The following is a 16856-nucleotide window of genomic DNA, read 5'->3' on the forward strand; positions in this document are numbered from 1 at the left end:
GCTGCTTTCTTTATTTCAACACTTTGGCAAGTGATACTTGAATAAGTTCCATATATTTGCAGCAAATTATAGGGTCTGTTAATTTTTCCTTTTTTATATAGTAAGTGCGTTATTTTTTTGCAAAGCTATTGGGATTAGTTTTTTTTATTCTAATTTCTTGTTTAATTAAGATATGGAAAAGCCATTATTCATCTGGAGTTCAGCTTTTATGGTCTTTAAACATTTGGTTTTATCTCTCGTTAGATACCTGATAATTATTACTCGACGCACAAAGCTGCCAATTTGTCTAAGAGTTCTAGTACACCTACATGTAATTAACTAGCTCCATTAATATTTCTCAGCTGACATTTGGCCTTGGTCTGTCTTGGAATTGACTTTATAATGGGAGGTAACTGAGGGGTCTAGAGATTCTTATGATAGACCTTTTGCTTTGTCCATTTAAAGTTGTATATATGACCTCTTCTATTGTATATAAAAGCTTGAGCTAGGTATAAGGTGTGGACATGATCAACTATGCTAGTAGATGGGAACATTGTCAAAATTTTGAAACTCAATATGATCAATATGTTGGCATGTTACAATACAGCCGAGGGTTTGCATAAGATACATGGTAGAGCTCTAATTTGATATTCCTTTTTTTTGTACGTACGTAACACCAGACTGTAGGTACTTCTTCAAATGAAAAGAGAATACAATGATTGCGTCTACATGCTAAAACTGAGTATGACGAAAACTCTCATATGTTATTAATTTTTGTTCTCATTGTCACTTTGTAATCATGCTTGTAGAAATCTCAGTTTAGTGCCGACATGCAGCCCCTGATGACAAATCCAGTTATGAATAACTCCATGAAGACATATCTAGCAACCCCACCAAATCAGGCATGAGCCTATCAGATTGAATTGTGCTAGTAATTTTACATAGTAATCATGACCTTCAATGTATTTTCTAGATGATCGACAGATTCAGCCGAATGTTTACACATTCAACACCGATTCATGAGAATAAAATTATGTTCCTGAGATTCTGATTTGTAAGAATCTTGTACCAAGCTCCCGTCCAACAAAAGAACAGACAATCCTATAAGGGATATGGGGCAGTCAGATTGCTTTAGAGGGGAATGAACGAGGGGAGAAATTCCCTAAGATAGAATAAAATGATTTAACACTGAATGTCTTGTTATTTGTTGGGTACAACTCCATCTTGTCAACTCAAAACCATGAATTTTGAATGAATAAAGAGCCAAATGGGAGTTAGTTGAGGAAAGCTCCCATAATGAGAATTTCTAACGCAAACTGGGTTCCAATGAATGGAACCACCCTCCAAACACATAGTTAGGAACCGTGGCATGCTAGTTGGCTGCTAAATAGAAAGAAGTAGGGAGAAGAATGTAACAGGCGCTTCACTACACCTCATGTCATGCCAAAAAGAAACTATTCTTCCGTCTTCCAATTTCAAATTTAATGCAACAAAATGAAAGAACTCCACCTCTTTCTTATAGATTTCCAAGCACAAGCCCAAAAAGGGTAAGAATCTTCAGTTGCTTCTGTGAGATCTTAAGAGTCATTGTGTTGTGCATAACATGTTTGGAGACTTCCCACAAAATTAAATATGTGGTTGTGGCCACAAACTGATGCTATTACCTAGTTTTGGTGAGGATGGACCGTTGCATTAATCCACAGCCTAAATAAGAATGCTTAAAGGATTAGGATTCTTCTATCTACTAAGATTTCAGTACTATTAGATTTTTGCCGAGCTTCCATTTTTGCAGCGTGTTTCCTATTTTTAAGTAGGATTCATGTTCCTATCTCAATTTAGTGTAGATCTTAGTAGAGTCTCTGAATAAGATCTTTTCTTGTGAAGAATGTAATGAATGCTGGGTGAATGAATTTGTTTTGAATTTTGGCAAGTCTGTCTTTTGAATTTTGTGATGCAATTCTTCTCTTCATCTTGATGCTTAAGGAGATGTGACGCTTCGAGGAATGTATCCTTCTTGAGTTGTGATTTGCTGCAAGTCCCGTTTGAATCTTAATCCTTATAAGGCTGACTATTTTGGACTCAGAGTTCCACTTCAATGGATTATATTCAGAAATGTTAAACATCATGTCTCAATTTTGAAGATAACCTGTTCAGCAAAAAAATATGCAGAACCCATTTTGGAGTTGATTACATTATAATTTTGTGGGGGTCCAAGTGATCCTTAAGATTGTCAAGTGTTCATGAAATGGAAACAAAATCAACTTGTAGTGGACAGCACTTTGGTTATGGTAAGATGTAGGATCAATTGTCTTTCTTTTCTCAAATATGAATCAAATTTTGCAATGAAACCTTATGGAAAATTGTCAAGTTCTCTTCTGGACAAATCTTGTTTTGCCTCAACTCTTTTACGTAACGTGTGTTTTAGTAATCAACTGCCGATGCTTGATGTCCACGTTTTCCTCTAAACAGCTTTCAGGAGAGACATTCTAAAACAGAGAGATGTTTTAACCTCCTAGCATGGTCTCCTATTGCTTTACTCTTTAGCATGCATGGCTGAGTGGGTTAATGAAAGCCTCCATCTTTAGGTTGTTATAAGACTTTTGTTGTTCCGTTTATGTTTGTCATGTACATAGTGGAACATCCGGAATTGCATATCTACCTTTTTCCATTTCGGGGCACATTACGCTCTCAATTAGAAGATGCGACTTTTCCATTTGCCTACCGAAATATTTATGTAAGGGCATAGCTCTGTTTCCACAGGATATCAATATTTACATGTACCCATGTGACAGCGGTGGAATGCATAGGGACATATAATCCGAATAAGTGCAAAGATATGCCCATTGCACCCGCCTCTTTAGTCGGTTGGGAAGAACCGTGATTGTTTCCTCTTTATATCTCTTCCTTGCATTCGTTTGGAAACAGCTTTTAGTTTGTGACCCAACTGGATCGACATGCCCATTAAGTGTTAGAACAGAATTGCTCCTATCAGATTCTCATAGGATATAAAACAAACAAAAGCTGAACACCTCATCGTAGTCCCTTGTTCATTTTTAACTGCAGCATTATAAACCACTATAAAACCACAATCTAGGGACGATTTAAAGCCATCCCCAGCTAAAAATTGAAAATTAAAGTGACACTTCTCTGTCCTTAATATTTAGAATAAAAGAATGTGCTGCTCAATCAAAATTTACAAGTCAATACAGATAAAGCTTATCACCTATCTCTACAACACAGAAAGAATGGCCAAAAGATCCTAATATTCTATCAAGTCTAAAATGGTTACACGAACAGAACCTAGCCACCGCATTGGTCTGGGTAAAACAGAAAATAACAATGGAGGAAGCGCATATCAGAATCCAACCGCAATCTTCAGGAATGCATTGTGCAACTTATGCAGTTCCCTGGATCGGTCCATTTGATCTGTGACCATGGCCTCTTCCGCGAGTTCCCCTTCCACAGCCATGACCTGTATACACGGGCATTGACAAATACATATCAATATCTTTACCGGAATTTTCGCCATCTCACATAGAACTCAAAAGCAATTCAACTATGTCCCGGATGTTCATAATCCATAATCAAGTTTTCCATGACCTTTTTTCTTTCAGCTCCAATAAATCAGTGGATCCAAATAATTATCACATATGAATTTTGAATCTCGACTCCATTTAAATGCGGAACAGAAAATGAGGAATAGAAAATGTGGCAATTATGCAGTTCCCTGAATCAGTCCATTTGATCTGTGATCACGGCCTCTTCCGCGATTTCCCCTTCCATGGCTACAACCTGAATACATGGGCATTGACAAATACAGATAAATATCTTTACCGGCTTTTTCACCATCTCACATAGAACTCAAAAAGAAATTCAAATATGTCCGGGGTGTTCATAATCTACCATAATCAAGTTTGCCATGACCTTTTTTTCTTTCAGTTCCAAGAAATCTCTGGATCCAAACAATTATCGCATACAAATTTTGAATCTTGACTCCATTTAAATGCAGAACAGAAAATTTAGATGTTCAAAACACATTGCTGTACAACTATCCTCAAAAGTATCTAGTTCAGTACATAAGTAGACCTGAACCGTTAATGAAACTCGTATCAAATCAGACTTGTTTGTGAGAAAAAGAATGATTAAAAGAGTACCACAATTCTGAGCAGGTGGTTCTTGATTGTATTCTCTGTCTTGCCGTGGATCAGCATGAGGTCCATTGTATCCTCCCCTTAAGCAGCCACGAAAACCATGTCCTTTTCCTCAACCCTACCTCTAGCATAACCTTGGTCGTGGTCCCACCTCCGCCGTCATCTCAGAATTCACAAAACCAGAAAGCAAACATTTAGAGGATTGCAGTTGAAGCAGAGGGTATATGCCCATCAGCATACAACTCAAAGAAGTACATCAGCATTTTGGTGCCATTACAACAAAGTATGAAAACGATGTAGTTAACCATGATGCAAGATCCTATATCTAAAACACACCCTTCCATGTGATTTAAAAAAATGTTTAGTTTTGTGAATGCAATACCTCTAGCTCTTGGTCTCCCTCTGCCCCCGCAACCTCTTCCTCGCCCATTAGGTGATCCGCCTGTTTAAATGAGGAATATAATTAGAAGAAACCTAGAGAAACAACATAACAGTCACTGATTTCTTGAAGTACTTCCCTCATAATAAAGCTATGATGATGTCTTCATCATCTCAATAGGCAATGGAGGCTGATACCTGCAATATAAGGCACTTGCGGCTTATGATGGATAAAACACCAAGCTCTTAATATGTCTAGCTCTCAATACGAAGAATCAATGGCAAGAGAAGAACACCATGAACTCAACCAACAGCCGATGTGTCCAGTTCCTTCTTTGAAAGAGTTACTGTAATCATCCACACATGCCTTTTGGTCTCCAACCAATCCAAACAAGAGACAGACATTAAATGGAGAAAAAAGAGCAATTATGAGATTGAATATATATGGCCGATCAGTTTGCAACTACACTTACGCGACAATCTCCCGTCTGAATATCAACTTGCAGCTCCAAAAGAACACATCTCCAATGTTGGTTAAGCAAATAGCCCGGTCTTGGGTAGCAGTGGCAAAATTATGACCACCAGTCAATCTGTTAGAGTTCAACGGATACTGTGCCAATGGGCAAATGGCTCAGAAGAGGTCTTGGTTGTCGGCTTGGCCACTTCTGGTATCCCGAATACTTGCCAGAACATTATTTTTTCATCTGCTGCTGCAGATGCCACCGTGCATCCATCCAGACTCTACAAAACAAATACGTGGCAACGAGAATCAGCAAAACGATCAACTCAACAAGCAAACTTCGAAAGTATTTGCACCGAATTGCAGATGACTATGATAACCATACAAGTGGTACCTGTGCCAGGAATAGAACCCTAGATGTGTGTCCAGTCAGCTCTACCATCCTTCCCATAGATGGATACTTCCAAAGAATGAGCTGGTTCTCAGCAAGCCCATGAGAGCTTAGCAATTCCCTCTCCCTGATGCTCCACAGCAGCGCACACGCCTGAGAACCGGTGTCCACTGAATTCAGACACGCGCCCGTGCCCGTGTTCCAAAATTTTATGCTCCTATCGCTCCCTCCCGAGGCCAGTAAGTTGCTCTGAAACGGGCACCAAGCAAGGGCTTTCACAGCAGCCGTGTGGTCTTCGATCCTGTGAAGCCACTGAGTGCCTGAATTCAAAGAGGATCTGGACCTATCCCACAATTAGAGGAGACTATCGTCTCCTCCACTAGCTAGTTGTTTGCCCGAGGGCGACCATTTCAGCCCGCAAACTTCTTGGTGATGTTCCCTATAGGTTTCAACTCTGTGGGATCTAATTCTCACATCAGTGTCGATAATGTTGCATGGGAACCAACTCGCAGTCGATGGCCTCCTCTCAAAGTTCTCAGCTGCATGGAGGAAACAAAACTAGAAGCTAAATATGTAGCCAGAATTAGAACCCGTCAGCTACAGACGAAACACAAACGCCATCACGCTCTTGCTACAAGAAAATGTCATGGTAGATTTAATAGATTTTTGCAGGTGAAGCGACAAAACATTGGAATCCATTTATCAGAATACCTGGGATAATCGAAAAATCCTTGAGACCCGTTTGAAGTTTTCCCAAGAAGTCGTTCACGTCGAATCACCGGCGAGCCACGTAGGACGGTCGGCGATGATGCTACATTAGCAATTTCAGGAGAAAATGTGCCAGAAGAATTACATTGAAATTTTATGCAAATGCTTAGGACTATATTGATAAAATTGAGAGGTCAAGGATTAAATCGGCATCCGCCCAATAGGTTTATGATTGATTTAATAATTATCTCGAACACGACATGTTATCATACCATTCAATAATATGATCTCATAGTCAGTTTATTATTGCTCACATTAATCAATTTCGTTGACATTTTATTGTCCGCATTAAGGTGCGTGATAACTTTGGTGATCGCCTAATTTTAAGATAGCTATCTTGACGGAAGAAGTAATCTGTAAGGGGTGCAAATGGGACTATAAATACACACCATCAACGTTGAGAGGGCAATTGGCTAGAGGTACCCATTTACCGATCCTTCTAGTCTTTGAGTATCTGGTTTTCAACTTCATCAATAGCTGGAGGTTAGTGCAGAATTTTTCACGTTTCCGTAATTATGCATGATTTTTGTTCATGCGTCAATAATCGAAATCTTCAGTTTTTCGCTATTAATTATAACACAACACACTTCACGATCCTTGCACGAACCTTGCACAAATCGTGTTCATATATATTTTTTCTTGAATGGTGTCAGTGTGAGACTTTGCTCATAATATTGCTCTCCTGAAAATTACGAGGTGAATCATGTGATTTCCGGATCCGGATTGACGCCGGTCCTAAAGGTCATTATGGTTCTCATCTGATGCACCATCCTTGTAATCCTCATAAAGAAGCTGCTCAACCCCTCAAGGATGAGGATCGTCCTGAGTCCCGCTTGGCCAACTGAGCGTTATGCTCAGTTTTAGAAGTCGCGAACCAGGTCGGTTGGTAACAAATTCTTTTATTCTTTCATACATTGTCTTGGATTGTTTTCGATTGAATCTTCTTTTTCTTCTCTTTCTTTGCGGATTGGAGAAGGCGAAGGATGCCGAGACAATGAGGTTAGTATTCAACTAACCGGTGAGAACCACAACGACGAGGAAGGGGAGACAAATCTTCAAATGACTGGTGAGAACCGCGATGAGGATGAAGAAGGATGAGGGAGAATGTCCAGAAGATTTATCGAAGACGGACGGACGGACGGAGAAGGTGATCCGAAGTATGGAAATGAGGATGCCTCCTTATCTAGCACATGGTACGATAGGGGTCTCTGCGTCGGTAAATCGTATGGTCGAGGCAAGATAAAATGACTCGTTCCAGGGCAAAACGGTCATATTTCATGTAAAAGCACTACTTTTCTTTATTTATAAATATTTATTGTAATAAATTTGAAGGGTGGTTTTTCGGTCGTCTATACTTGTAGTAGTAGACAATTCAAGGAGGTTTTTGAGTCCGCCTATACCTACGGAAGAATTGAAAAAATAACTCGAATAAAATCGGACACGATAAATTCCGGCAAAGACAAATTTTCTATTCAATCGTTTCGAATTGAGTTTTTCTTAAAAGAGGGAATTCAAAAATCGAAAGAAAACCTTCACTGGTATGAAAAATAAAAATGCTAAAACCATCGCGCAAACTCCAACAATAAATCCTCAGGAGATATCCAGCGTCTAGTTTTGCGTACGAATCGTCGTCACCTCGGAATTTTTGAGATGAGTGACAAAACGAGCAAAATCTGCCCCTTTCTCATCCAATCCAATCCGATCTGATCTGATCTGATTCACTCACAACAGCACCTTTCCCCCCCACAGGCCAAATCTGTTCTTCCTTTTTCGTCTGCGGCAAGCGGAACAGGTCATGGACAGGCGCGGATCATTCCAACGTTCTCGCTAAAATGGGAACCGCCTACATCAGCGTTACGTGGTGCCAGGTTAGCCCTGATTCACCACAACAGCAATTTGACAGCGCGCACTCTTAATCGCGTGATACCGAAAGGCTAAAGTTCTGACGTTTGAGATTATTTGTCATCAACAGCAATTTTCCATGCATTGATTGATGATCCCAAGAATGAACGACTCTCGTCCAGTCCAGCTTAACGTATAAATGCCTTGAAAATCACCTGGGACCGGGTGACTCTGCTAGTAGTAGTAGCCACGAGGAGATCCCGGCGCCGCCTGAGATTATTCTTACGACGACGTTCGACGCTCGCTCACCATCCAATTTATGCTTCTTCATTTTATCTTGGGAAAATGACACAAACAGTCCTTGAAGTTTGATTAAATGTGCAATTTGATCCCTGAACTTTTAATTTGTTCACTATAGTCCCTGAACTTTAACCCAATGTTCAATGTGGTTCCTGAATTTTTTGTATATGTTCAATTTAGTCCCTGAACTTTATAAAAATGTTCAATGTAGTCTTTCTATTAATTCAAGTTCAGGGACTATATTATATATTTTCATAGAGTTCATGGACTAAATTGAACATGTACCAAAAGTTTAGGGACCACATTGAATAAATTAAAAGTTCATGGACTATATTGAATATTAGGCTAAAGTTTAGGGATCAAATTACACATTAAGCCAGAATTCGGAGAATATTTACGTCATTATCCCTTTTATCTTTTTTCCTGACCAACGCACCTTCTTCACCTTCCTCTACGGTTACGTCGACTGTCGGAGAGGAGCGTTGGAATTTCTTGCTTTGCCGGGCGACGAAGTTCGGGAGATTACTCCCTCCCTTGACAATCGGTATCCCTGTTCCTTCTGCGAGTGCTGCTGAGTGGACTTTGTACTTGAAATTTGGTTTCCAAGTGTTGCGTACGGTGTTGAGGGCAATGTCGACTTCTTGGTTGACATTCTGTGGAGATTGATGTTATCTCGAGTCGAGTGTGACTCCAATGTCTTTGACCCAAGTGCGTCCCCCCTTTGTGCAAAGATTAAAATTATTGTTTGACGTTTGTTATGACTTGATGATGATTGCAATTCCTGTTGGCAAGTATTGAAGAATGTCTCCTGTCCCATGGGGTTAAACTTTTGGGTTGATGAAGAGACATGGTCAATTTGCTTTAGGTTTTCAGGCATGACTAACCCGATCGACTCCCCTTGTTTAATTACAGCTCCAAGACCTTATTGCTCGGTTTAGTTTATACTTTCTTAAGCTTTCATGTCATCACCTGCTTGATGAGAATACATTCTCTCCTTTTTTGTCGCCACTGAGCTCAGAGGGGTTTTGATGGTTGATCATGTTGTGTTGACGTTTGGGTCTTTCTGGGTTGCAGATCTGGATTAACTGGGGACACGGCCATCGGAATATGGACCCATCTGGATTGGTTTGCACATTTCGCCGTCGATGCTCGGTATGGAAATGTCGATACCTATTGATTTAAGAAACTGTTGTTAGTTTGCTCAGATTTTGATATTCCATTTGCCTGTTCGAACGCAGACATCGCATTGGAGAGAGAGAGAGAGAGAGAGAGGAAATTCTGCACATTGGCTCTTTCTCCTAACTTCACCTTTAATGCTCTTAGCGGCCATTGTTTTCTGTCTCTTTAGTTATTTATAATGAATGGGCACTTCATTGAAATAGCAGAGAGTTTTACGTTGGGTACCCATTAACTATATAACATCGGAGTGTCGAAAGCACAAAAGAAAGAAAACAGAAAAGCAAAATTAAAGGCCTAACCGAATAAAAAACATTTCCTTTTCCGTGGAAGAATTTAGAACAAGGCTGTTCAACTTTTGCTGATTTGGTTCCCAAGCCTTCAAATTTCCTTATGTTCCTTCCAAGCCTTAAGTTCCGCATATTAGATAATGGAAGGATTTCGGAGTTTTGCTTGTAGATTTTGATTCCTCTGTGCCATTTCCAATAAGAATCATCTCTGTCCCGTTGTTTAGCATGTCCCAGCTGATTCCATCTTTGTCGAACCAGAGTCCGAATAGCAAAAGACACCGGACAGTGAATAAACAACATGATCAACTGGCTGGCCAGAACTTTAACACATGCAACACCAACGTGGTGGCAATTGTTATGGAGTATATGTGCATGCGTGCTCGATTGCTTTCTCTAATTTTGAACAACTTTGTGCTGGCATTAGAGGTGTCAAAATGGGTCTTAAACCCATATATGACCAATTTAAAAATAAATGGGTCATATATGGGTCACTTTAATTTTAAAGAGCCAATCTTAAATGGGTTTTAAATTTTAAAGCTTAAAGATAAATGGGTCTAAATGGGTTGAGTTTGGAACCCATGTCCAACCCATCTATTAGACCCATCCACACACACTCTCTCTCTCTCTTTACAAAAATGTTTTAAAAAATCGAAATTTAATTATTTTTATTTTTTCTCTTTTTCTTTTATTTTTTATTTTTTCTTTTCTCTTCTTTCTTTTTCTTTTTTTTTTTTTTTATTCCGGCCGGTGGTCGGCCACGGCGACCGGCCACCGGGGCGGGACGAGCTCGCCGGAGGCCGGCGAAGCTCGAGCTCGCCGGCCTCGGGCGAGGCTCAAGCCTCACCGATCTAGCGAGCCTCGAGCTCGCCCGATTCCGGCGACCTCGAGGCTCACCCGATCCCGGTGAGGCTGGAGCCTCGCCTGAGGCCGGCGAGAACGAGCTTCGCCGGCCTCCGGCGAGCTCGTCCTCGCCTGTGGTCGGTCGCCGGCCACGGCGGCCGGCGATCGGCCAAAAATAAAGGAAAAAAAAAAAAAAAAAAAAAAAAAAAAATTAAAATTCGATTTAAAAAATAAAAAAAATATTAATTTTTTTTATTTTCTTGGATAATGACTTTATGGAAAATATTTTCTAGAAATATCGCATTTTTCGCAAAACAAATAGAACCTCAATTTTAAAAAAAATTATAAAAAATTTTCACTAGCTTTGTATTGCATAAAATGTTTTAGCAGTATAATTTAAAAAAAAATCATAAGAAATAAGTATTCCTAGATTAGGTTAAATATAAAAGTGTTTTAGCAATATGGGTCGGGTCGGGTATGGATTGGGTATGGGTCAGGTCGGGTATGGGTCGAGATATTTACACTATGAATAAATGGGTCATAAACGGGTTAATGGGTCAATTTGGGTCGGACCATTTATGACCCGACCCAAACCCGACCCGACTCGACCCACCCGTTTAACAGGTCTAGCTGGCATATTGTGCTTGGCCTTGTCAATTGTCAAATTTGATGGTATCGATCCTTCCGCATCTTACACAATGCGTTTGATTTCTTTGCCATCGTGTTTATTGGTGAATTTTGTATTGTAGGCTTCGGGACTTACCCCTGGTGTTATTGATGGAGCCATCACTCATCAGTATCTCTGCTGTTCAGGTTCCCTTTGTTGTGTTCACTATCATGATCATCATTTTAATGATATTACTCCATTGGAGTTCTCTTCTTGGATGTTATATGGAACTAATCTTCATTCGAGCAACAGAATTTGCTATACTCACACTTCATAGCACTAAAAGTAGCAAGTAGCAGTTGAGCTTCTGTAGTATTGGGTTCCTTAGTGTAAGTACCAAAAAGAGCGCACTTATTATTGGGTTTCTTGTCAGGCTCAAGTAAAAGTGGCTTAATCCAGCTAATATGATTTAGTGGATATCTTAAGGTACTTGTGCAGGGGATCTAATTAAAGTTTCTCTCAAGGCTAGTGTTTTTAAAAGAGGACCGATTATGTTACTATCCTTGGTAAGATCTTAGGTAAGACTACTTTGCATAGTAAAGGAACCTACAATATTCGTTACATCAACTTATAACTCATACTCGAAATCTGTAAGCGTGTGTCAGCAAACAAATTTTTCTTATAATTCTCAAGTTTTGGTGCATCGATCAGGAACTGGTGTCACTATGATATGGCGGGCTTTAGCACTGGTGTTCAGGTTAATTTATATAGTTGCAACATGTGGATGCAAACATGTCTTGCATGGTATTTTACATCTAGATGTGGGAGATCCTGAAGTATTTAATGTCTATTGTGATACCAGAATTAATTATATAGATTTGGAAGAATTTGAGTGGTGTTACTTTGAACAACTATTTGTTTATTTCTTTGTGCTCTGAACAACTATTTGTTTGTTCCCTAAATATGCAGTTTCTGGAAGAATACTCATCGGAGCAGCTTTTATCTTTTGTGTAGCGTTTGATGAACTCACATTAATTAAAGATTTGCAGGCATTCTGCCCCTAAATGATTTGCATCTGCATTTTGTCAATCCTTTTTATCCTAAGCTCTTGCTTTCCCTAGAAATCATTGAATATATGAACCCATGTTTGTTAACATAGTCGATTTGCATCTATCGTGTGGCCACGTGAATAGAATGAAGCAACTAATATGGCAATCAACTCTGAAAAGTTCCCTGCAGATATATAAAGAAAGTGGCTACTATTGTGCTTCAACTTTGGTAGATTCAACTCTCTGTCGTTCCCCCCTTTATCTGCTAGTTAGACACCAAAAGGATAACGTGTTAGAATGAGTTGTTATTAAGTGGATACTCATGGAGTAAAGTGTGCACCTGGAATGGGCCTAATTCCCTAAAAAACCCCCAACTTTAGGTTTAGATCCAAATCTACCCCAAATTCTTTTTTTTTTTTTTTGGTAAAGGTAATAATATCTATAACTTTTCAAAACACCAACCCAAATTCTTTTTTGTCCCTTAAAAAACCACAAACTTCTAATGAGTTCCCAAACCTACCCCACGGTTAGGTTTCCGTCCAATGTACATGTTAAAGTCCGCGTACCTATCTAACTTTCTTATTCGCTTTTTTCCTTTTCATTTTCTCTCCCCCCACCCTCGCCCAAGTTCCACATCATTGACTGTTGGAACTCTCCATCTTCTCTCTCTCTCCATCGAACCCAAAGCAAAGGTTAGCAGAAAATTTTCATTTTCTTCTTCAGCATCTGGAGGACCATGAGTCCACAAATCGTATGGTGGTCCGCACCCTGTACAAGGCCCTCATGGCAGGTTGATGCTAGCGAAGGACTCGAGGACACTCGACTTGTCGGAAGACCGGTTGCCGACGATGACGATGCTGGGGGTCTGGATTCCCTCCTCCATGACCAAAAGGTGTGGAAGCTTGTCGAGCAAGGGCAGATCTGGGTGTTGTAGGGGAGAGAGAGAGAGCTCATGACACACAGAGAAGACCAAATGAAATTACCTGCTTGCGTTCTCGGGACCTCGTCGGCAATTCTTGGTTCTTGATCATCCTCCTCTGCTTCTGCTGCGTGGCCTTATCCACCGGCTCCTCCACGGCCCTCCTCTTCCCTCTCCCGACCATCAATCTCCCCACAATTCCGCCATTGTTGTTACTAACGCCGTCGCCCACGCCCACGCCCACCGTCCCCCCCACCTGAATCAAATGCCCGTTCAAATCCCCCGCCGCGTCCCCGCAGTAACCCCCTGCTCCCCCACCACCACCACCACCACCAATCCTCACGTCCTCTTCCCTCACAGCCCCGTTCTTCATCAGGAAATCCTCTAGAGTCAGCTCCTCCTCTAACATGCCGCTTGCCCGGTCGCTCCCCGCCACGATCTCCTTCCACACCTCGTCCACCGTCGTCCCGACTCCGGCGCCGCCCCCGCCCGGCAGCGACACCCCGCCGTGGTTGAATAGCGAGGGGTCGGCAGTGGCGGGACTGTCGTCGGAGTAGATGTTCTTGAGGAGGTAGTCCATGGTGACAGCGCCGGAGCTATCGGCGGCGCTGGCGGCGGCGGCGGCGTGGCTGCCGTTGTGGTGGTCCTGGAGATTGGAGATCAGAGCGGAGAGGGAGGATGATATAGACGACTGGAGCTGCAGATCCCGATTCGCTCTCGACGACGTCGTTGGGGTCATCACCTTCGACGTCGTTAATGTGGGACAGAGAGAAAGAGAGTGACAAAGAGCGAGAATTATGAAAAAGGTGGACTTGGGAGATAGTGAGGAGAGAGAAAAAGTCAATTAAAAGAAGACAGATTGACACGTGGCACAACAGTGGACTTAACCATGTAAATCGGATGGAAATGTAACGGAGGGCAGATTTGGGAATCCATACAAAGTTGGTGGTTTTTTATGTAGCAAAAAAAAGTTTGGGGCAGATTTGAGTCTAGACTTAAAGTTTACGGTTTTTTAGGGAATTAGGCCCCTGGAATGTTTAGAACTTGGGCATAATTGGGTTTGAAGGACCGAAGGAATGTCGCCTGGTGATACACCTTGGGTCATTGTTGGATCGTTTCCATACATTTTGTTTGTCTTCCATCATTAATTTTTCATTTAAACATTGTTATTTCGTAATCTTGCTATACTCTCTGGAAATACTGAGTTTTTACACTGGGTAACCTGGAATCTTTTTCAGTTTCTTTTCTGTAGTTTGTTGATTCTGTCTGTTTTTCATGCGGTGGTTATGCAATACAGATAAGTCCTCTCACGAGCCATGGTTAGATTGAAGTATGTTCCTTAGTATTGGATGATAGCTGGATGTTTGGTCGAAATGATCAAAAAATTTATTCTTTTCTGTTTTTCTATCTTGCAGAACTTCTGGTCCGTACTTGGCTGTAATTGACATTTGTCTTGATTGTTTGGGCATTTTTTGGACCGTCATATAGATGCTTAGCAAGGGGCGAAAGAGCAGTTTTTCAAGTTTATCCAGAAAGTATAGCCTAGTGTGAGTTGATTTTGAGTTCTGCCATGCGTGCTGGATTGCAGGTGGTGTGGTGGTTGACTACCCGCACAGGTACCTATATTATTACCCGAACTTATGTTAGTGTTCAACATTGATGGAACGACATTTGTTGTGCACATCTTTGTATATATTCTGTCAGTTGGAAGTCATTCGTTAAAGTAAAGTTTCTGAGAGCGGAATAAGAGAGCTTTCATTGGAGGGGAAACGCCCTTTTCTGTAATTTTTGAAAGTTGGTTGAAAATCTTATACTTTTGGTACAGCGGAAAGTCATGTGTGGATGGAAATGCTTTAAATTAACATTGTACATAATTAATCTAGTAACTGGACTCTTTTGGTTATGAGCTCTTTTTGTATGCCGGTTTCCACTATCTTGGTGCCCTTCAGTAATATTTTCTTTTACCGATCAAGAAATAAATTAATTTTTGAGAAATTACTCATTTCTGTTTTTTTTTACACCTTGATTTCAGTAAGTTGCCGAGCATTCCTTGGCCAAATCGTGGAGGTGTGGTGGTGCTTAAAATGACGGATTGCTCGATCGATTGCTGGAACAACATTACTCAAGGTTAGTTCAATCTAAACTTAGAATAGGAGGAAATGTATGGGTGAATGTTATGGCCTATTGCATGTATGATGTAGAGGATGGCCATTGATGGATATTTATATGGGTGAGCCACCCAAATCTGTGGACCGTCCATGTCGGGTTAGCCCAACCCATGACCCATCATAAGGGCCCATCTCAAGTAATTGCTGTGGCAATCACTCAAGGATCATGTAACTGCTATTAGCGGTCTTAATGGGAAAATAAATCTCATGAGATAAATAGAGTAATAATGAGAAAGGAAAAATGAACATAATCACAATCACAAAATGAGGAAGACGTTCTGATGTTCTGTAGAAGACAATGTTTTCCTCTCTGCTCTCAAACCCTGAAGTGCGATCCGAGGAACTCTTGAACCTGCGATTAGAGGCATTTAATTTGTGGAATCAAGGTATGTTATTTATGTGATATGCCTGTACGATCGGTAATACAAGTTGACGATTACCAAGCACGTTTTCCGCATTGTTAGAATATGTTTCGAATATGTTCATCTAGGAATATGTTTCCCCTAGATTGGTATCAAAGCACGCTTACTTGTTTCCCGATCATGAATGTCGATAGCCTCTTAATTTTGAGTGGTTTCTGCCCGTTTTTTGTTTTAAATCTTGTTTTTGGCCCGCTTTCTTCACGTCGACGTACTGTATATACTTATTCAATTAGCGTACGTAGTTTTATCTTGGGCATGATTCTCGTTGTTAGATGGATTTTTTTTTTGAAAGTATAGATTTGCCGGAAAACGAAAACTGTACTGGACGGTCGCTCAGTTCCAAAAAACCACACCCGACCGTACTGTTTCGGGACCGCTTTTCGGAGTTCTGGCTATCGAAAATATTTGTTTGATGATACGGGGTGGTAGATCTCATAGAGACAAGAAAAACGAGGAGTGGCACGACGCCGGGAGGCACCGCACGCGCCCCCACGCGTGGCTGCAAGGGGCGGCCGCACCTCCACGCGCTGGAAACGTCTAGCGCGTGGGCGTCACCCGCCCTTCAAGGCGGATGGCTTGACGTCAGCCATGCGAATGGCCAGTCGAGCCGACCTGACCCGGTTGACCCGGTTGACTGACCCATTGACCAACCCACTGACCCGACTCGCGAACCGATTACTCCGGTCGGACCGTTGACCTAGTTGACCCAGATCGTTGACTTTGACGTCCGACCCGTTGACCTTAAAATGTAAGGGAAACATATTCCTATATGAACATAATTGAAACATATTATAACAATGCAGAAAACGTGCCCGATAATCGTTAACTTGTATCACCGATCGTATAGGTATATCGCATAAAGAACATACCTTGATTCCACGGATTAAATGCCTCCAATCGCAGGTTGGAAAGTTCCTTGGATCGCACTTTGGGGTTTGAGAGTAGAGAGGAAAACGTCGTCTTCTATAGAACATCAGAACGTCTTCCTCATTCAATGATTGTGATTACGTTCATTTTTCCATTCTCATTATTGCTCTATTTATCTCATGAGATTTATTTCCCCATTAAGACCGTTGATAGCAGTTACGTGATTCTTGAAAGTGATGAAGTAGACAG

The 16856-nt window shown here is 41.1% G+C and overlaps 2 protein-coding genes and 1 pseudogene across 4 annotated transcripts; 1 reads left to right on the plus strand and 2 right to left on the minus strand.

Moving 5' to 3' along the window:
- Positions 1-4890: 4890 nt before the first annotated feature.
- Positions 4891-6554, minus strand: LOC115663636 (cell division cycle 20.1, cofactor of APC complex-like; annotated as a pseudogene).
- Positions 6555-7774: 1220 nt separating this feature from the next.
- Positions 7775-15529, plus strand: LOC130138000 (uncharacterized). Of its 3 annotated transcripts, XR_008816429.1 has the most exons (5): positions 7775-7995; positions 9344-9421; positions 11325-11388; positions 14566-14766; positions 15183-15529. XR_008816429.1 is itself a non-coding variant. In XM_056310816.1 (4 exons), the coding sequence occupies exons 1-4, from the start codon at positions 7960-7962 to the stop codon at positions 12118-12120; spliced, it is 405 nt and encodes a 134-aa protein (XP_056166791.1). In that variant the 5' UTR covers positions 7775-7959; the 3' UTR covers positions 12121-12513. The 3 variants fall into 3 exon arrangements, 2 of the variants coding, with proteins under 2 accessions (XP_056166791.1, XP_056166792.1); XM_056310816.1 differs by lacking the exons at positions 14566-14766; positions 15183-15529 and adding an exon at positions 11894-12513; XM_056310817.1 differs by lacking the exons at positions 7775-7995; positions 14566-14766; positions 15183-15529 and adding exons at positions 8820-8977; positions 11894-12513.
- Positions 12814-14070, minus strand: LOC115686378 (G-box-binding factor 4-like). Its single transcript, XM_056310815.1, has one exon. It carries the CDS (start codon positions 13887-13889, stop codon positions 13182-13184), a length of 708 nt encoding a protein of 235 aa, XP_056166790.1. The 5' UTR covers positions 13890-14070; the 3' UTR covers positions 12814-13181.
- Positions 15530-16856: the final 1327 nt, after the last annotated feature.

Source organism: Syzygium oleosum, unplaced genomic scaffold (genome assembly GCF_021117445.2).
Source record: "Syzygium oleosum isolate NSW1041296 unplaced genomic scaffold, Sole_v2.1 Sole_v2.04, whole genome shotgun sequence".
In the NCBI taxonomy this organism is placed as follows: Eukaryota; Viridiplantae; Streptophyta; class Magnoliopsida; order Myrtales; family Myrtaceae; genus Syzygium; species Syzygium oleosum.

What these genes read in the sequence shown, in the direction of transcription:
- LOC130138000 (XM_056310816.1), top strand. Translation starts at nt 7,960, where the DNA reads ATGGGAACCGCCTACATCAGCGTTACGTGGTGCCAG. An exon ending in TCAGCGTTACGTGGTGCCAG is followed by an intron (nt 7,996 to 9,343) that starts GTTAGCCCTGAT and finishes TCTGGGTTGCAG; the next exon opens with ATCTGGATTAACTGGGGACA. An exon ending in TCAGTATCTCTGCTGTTCAG is followed by an intron (nt 11,389 to 11,893) that starts GTTCCCTTTGTT and finishes TGCATCGATCAG; the next exon opens with GAACTGGTGTCACTATGATA.
- LOC115686378 (XM_056310815.1), bottom strand. Translation starts at nt 13,889, where the DNA reads ATGACCCCAACGACGTCGTCGAGAGCGAATCGGGATCTGCAGCTCCAG.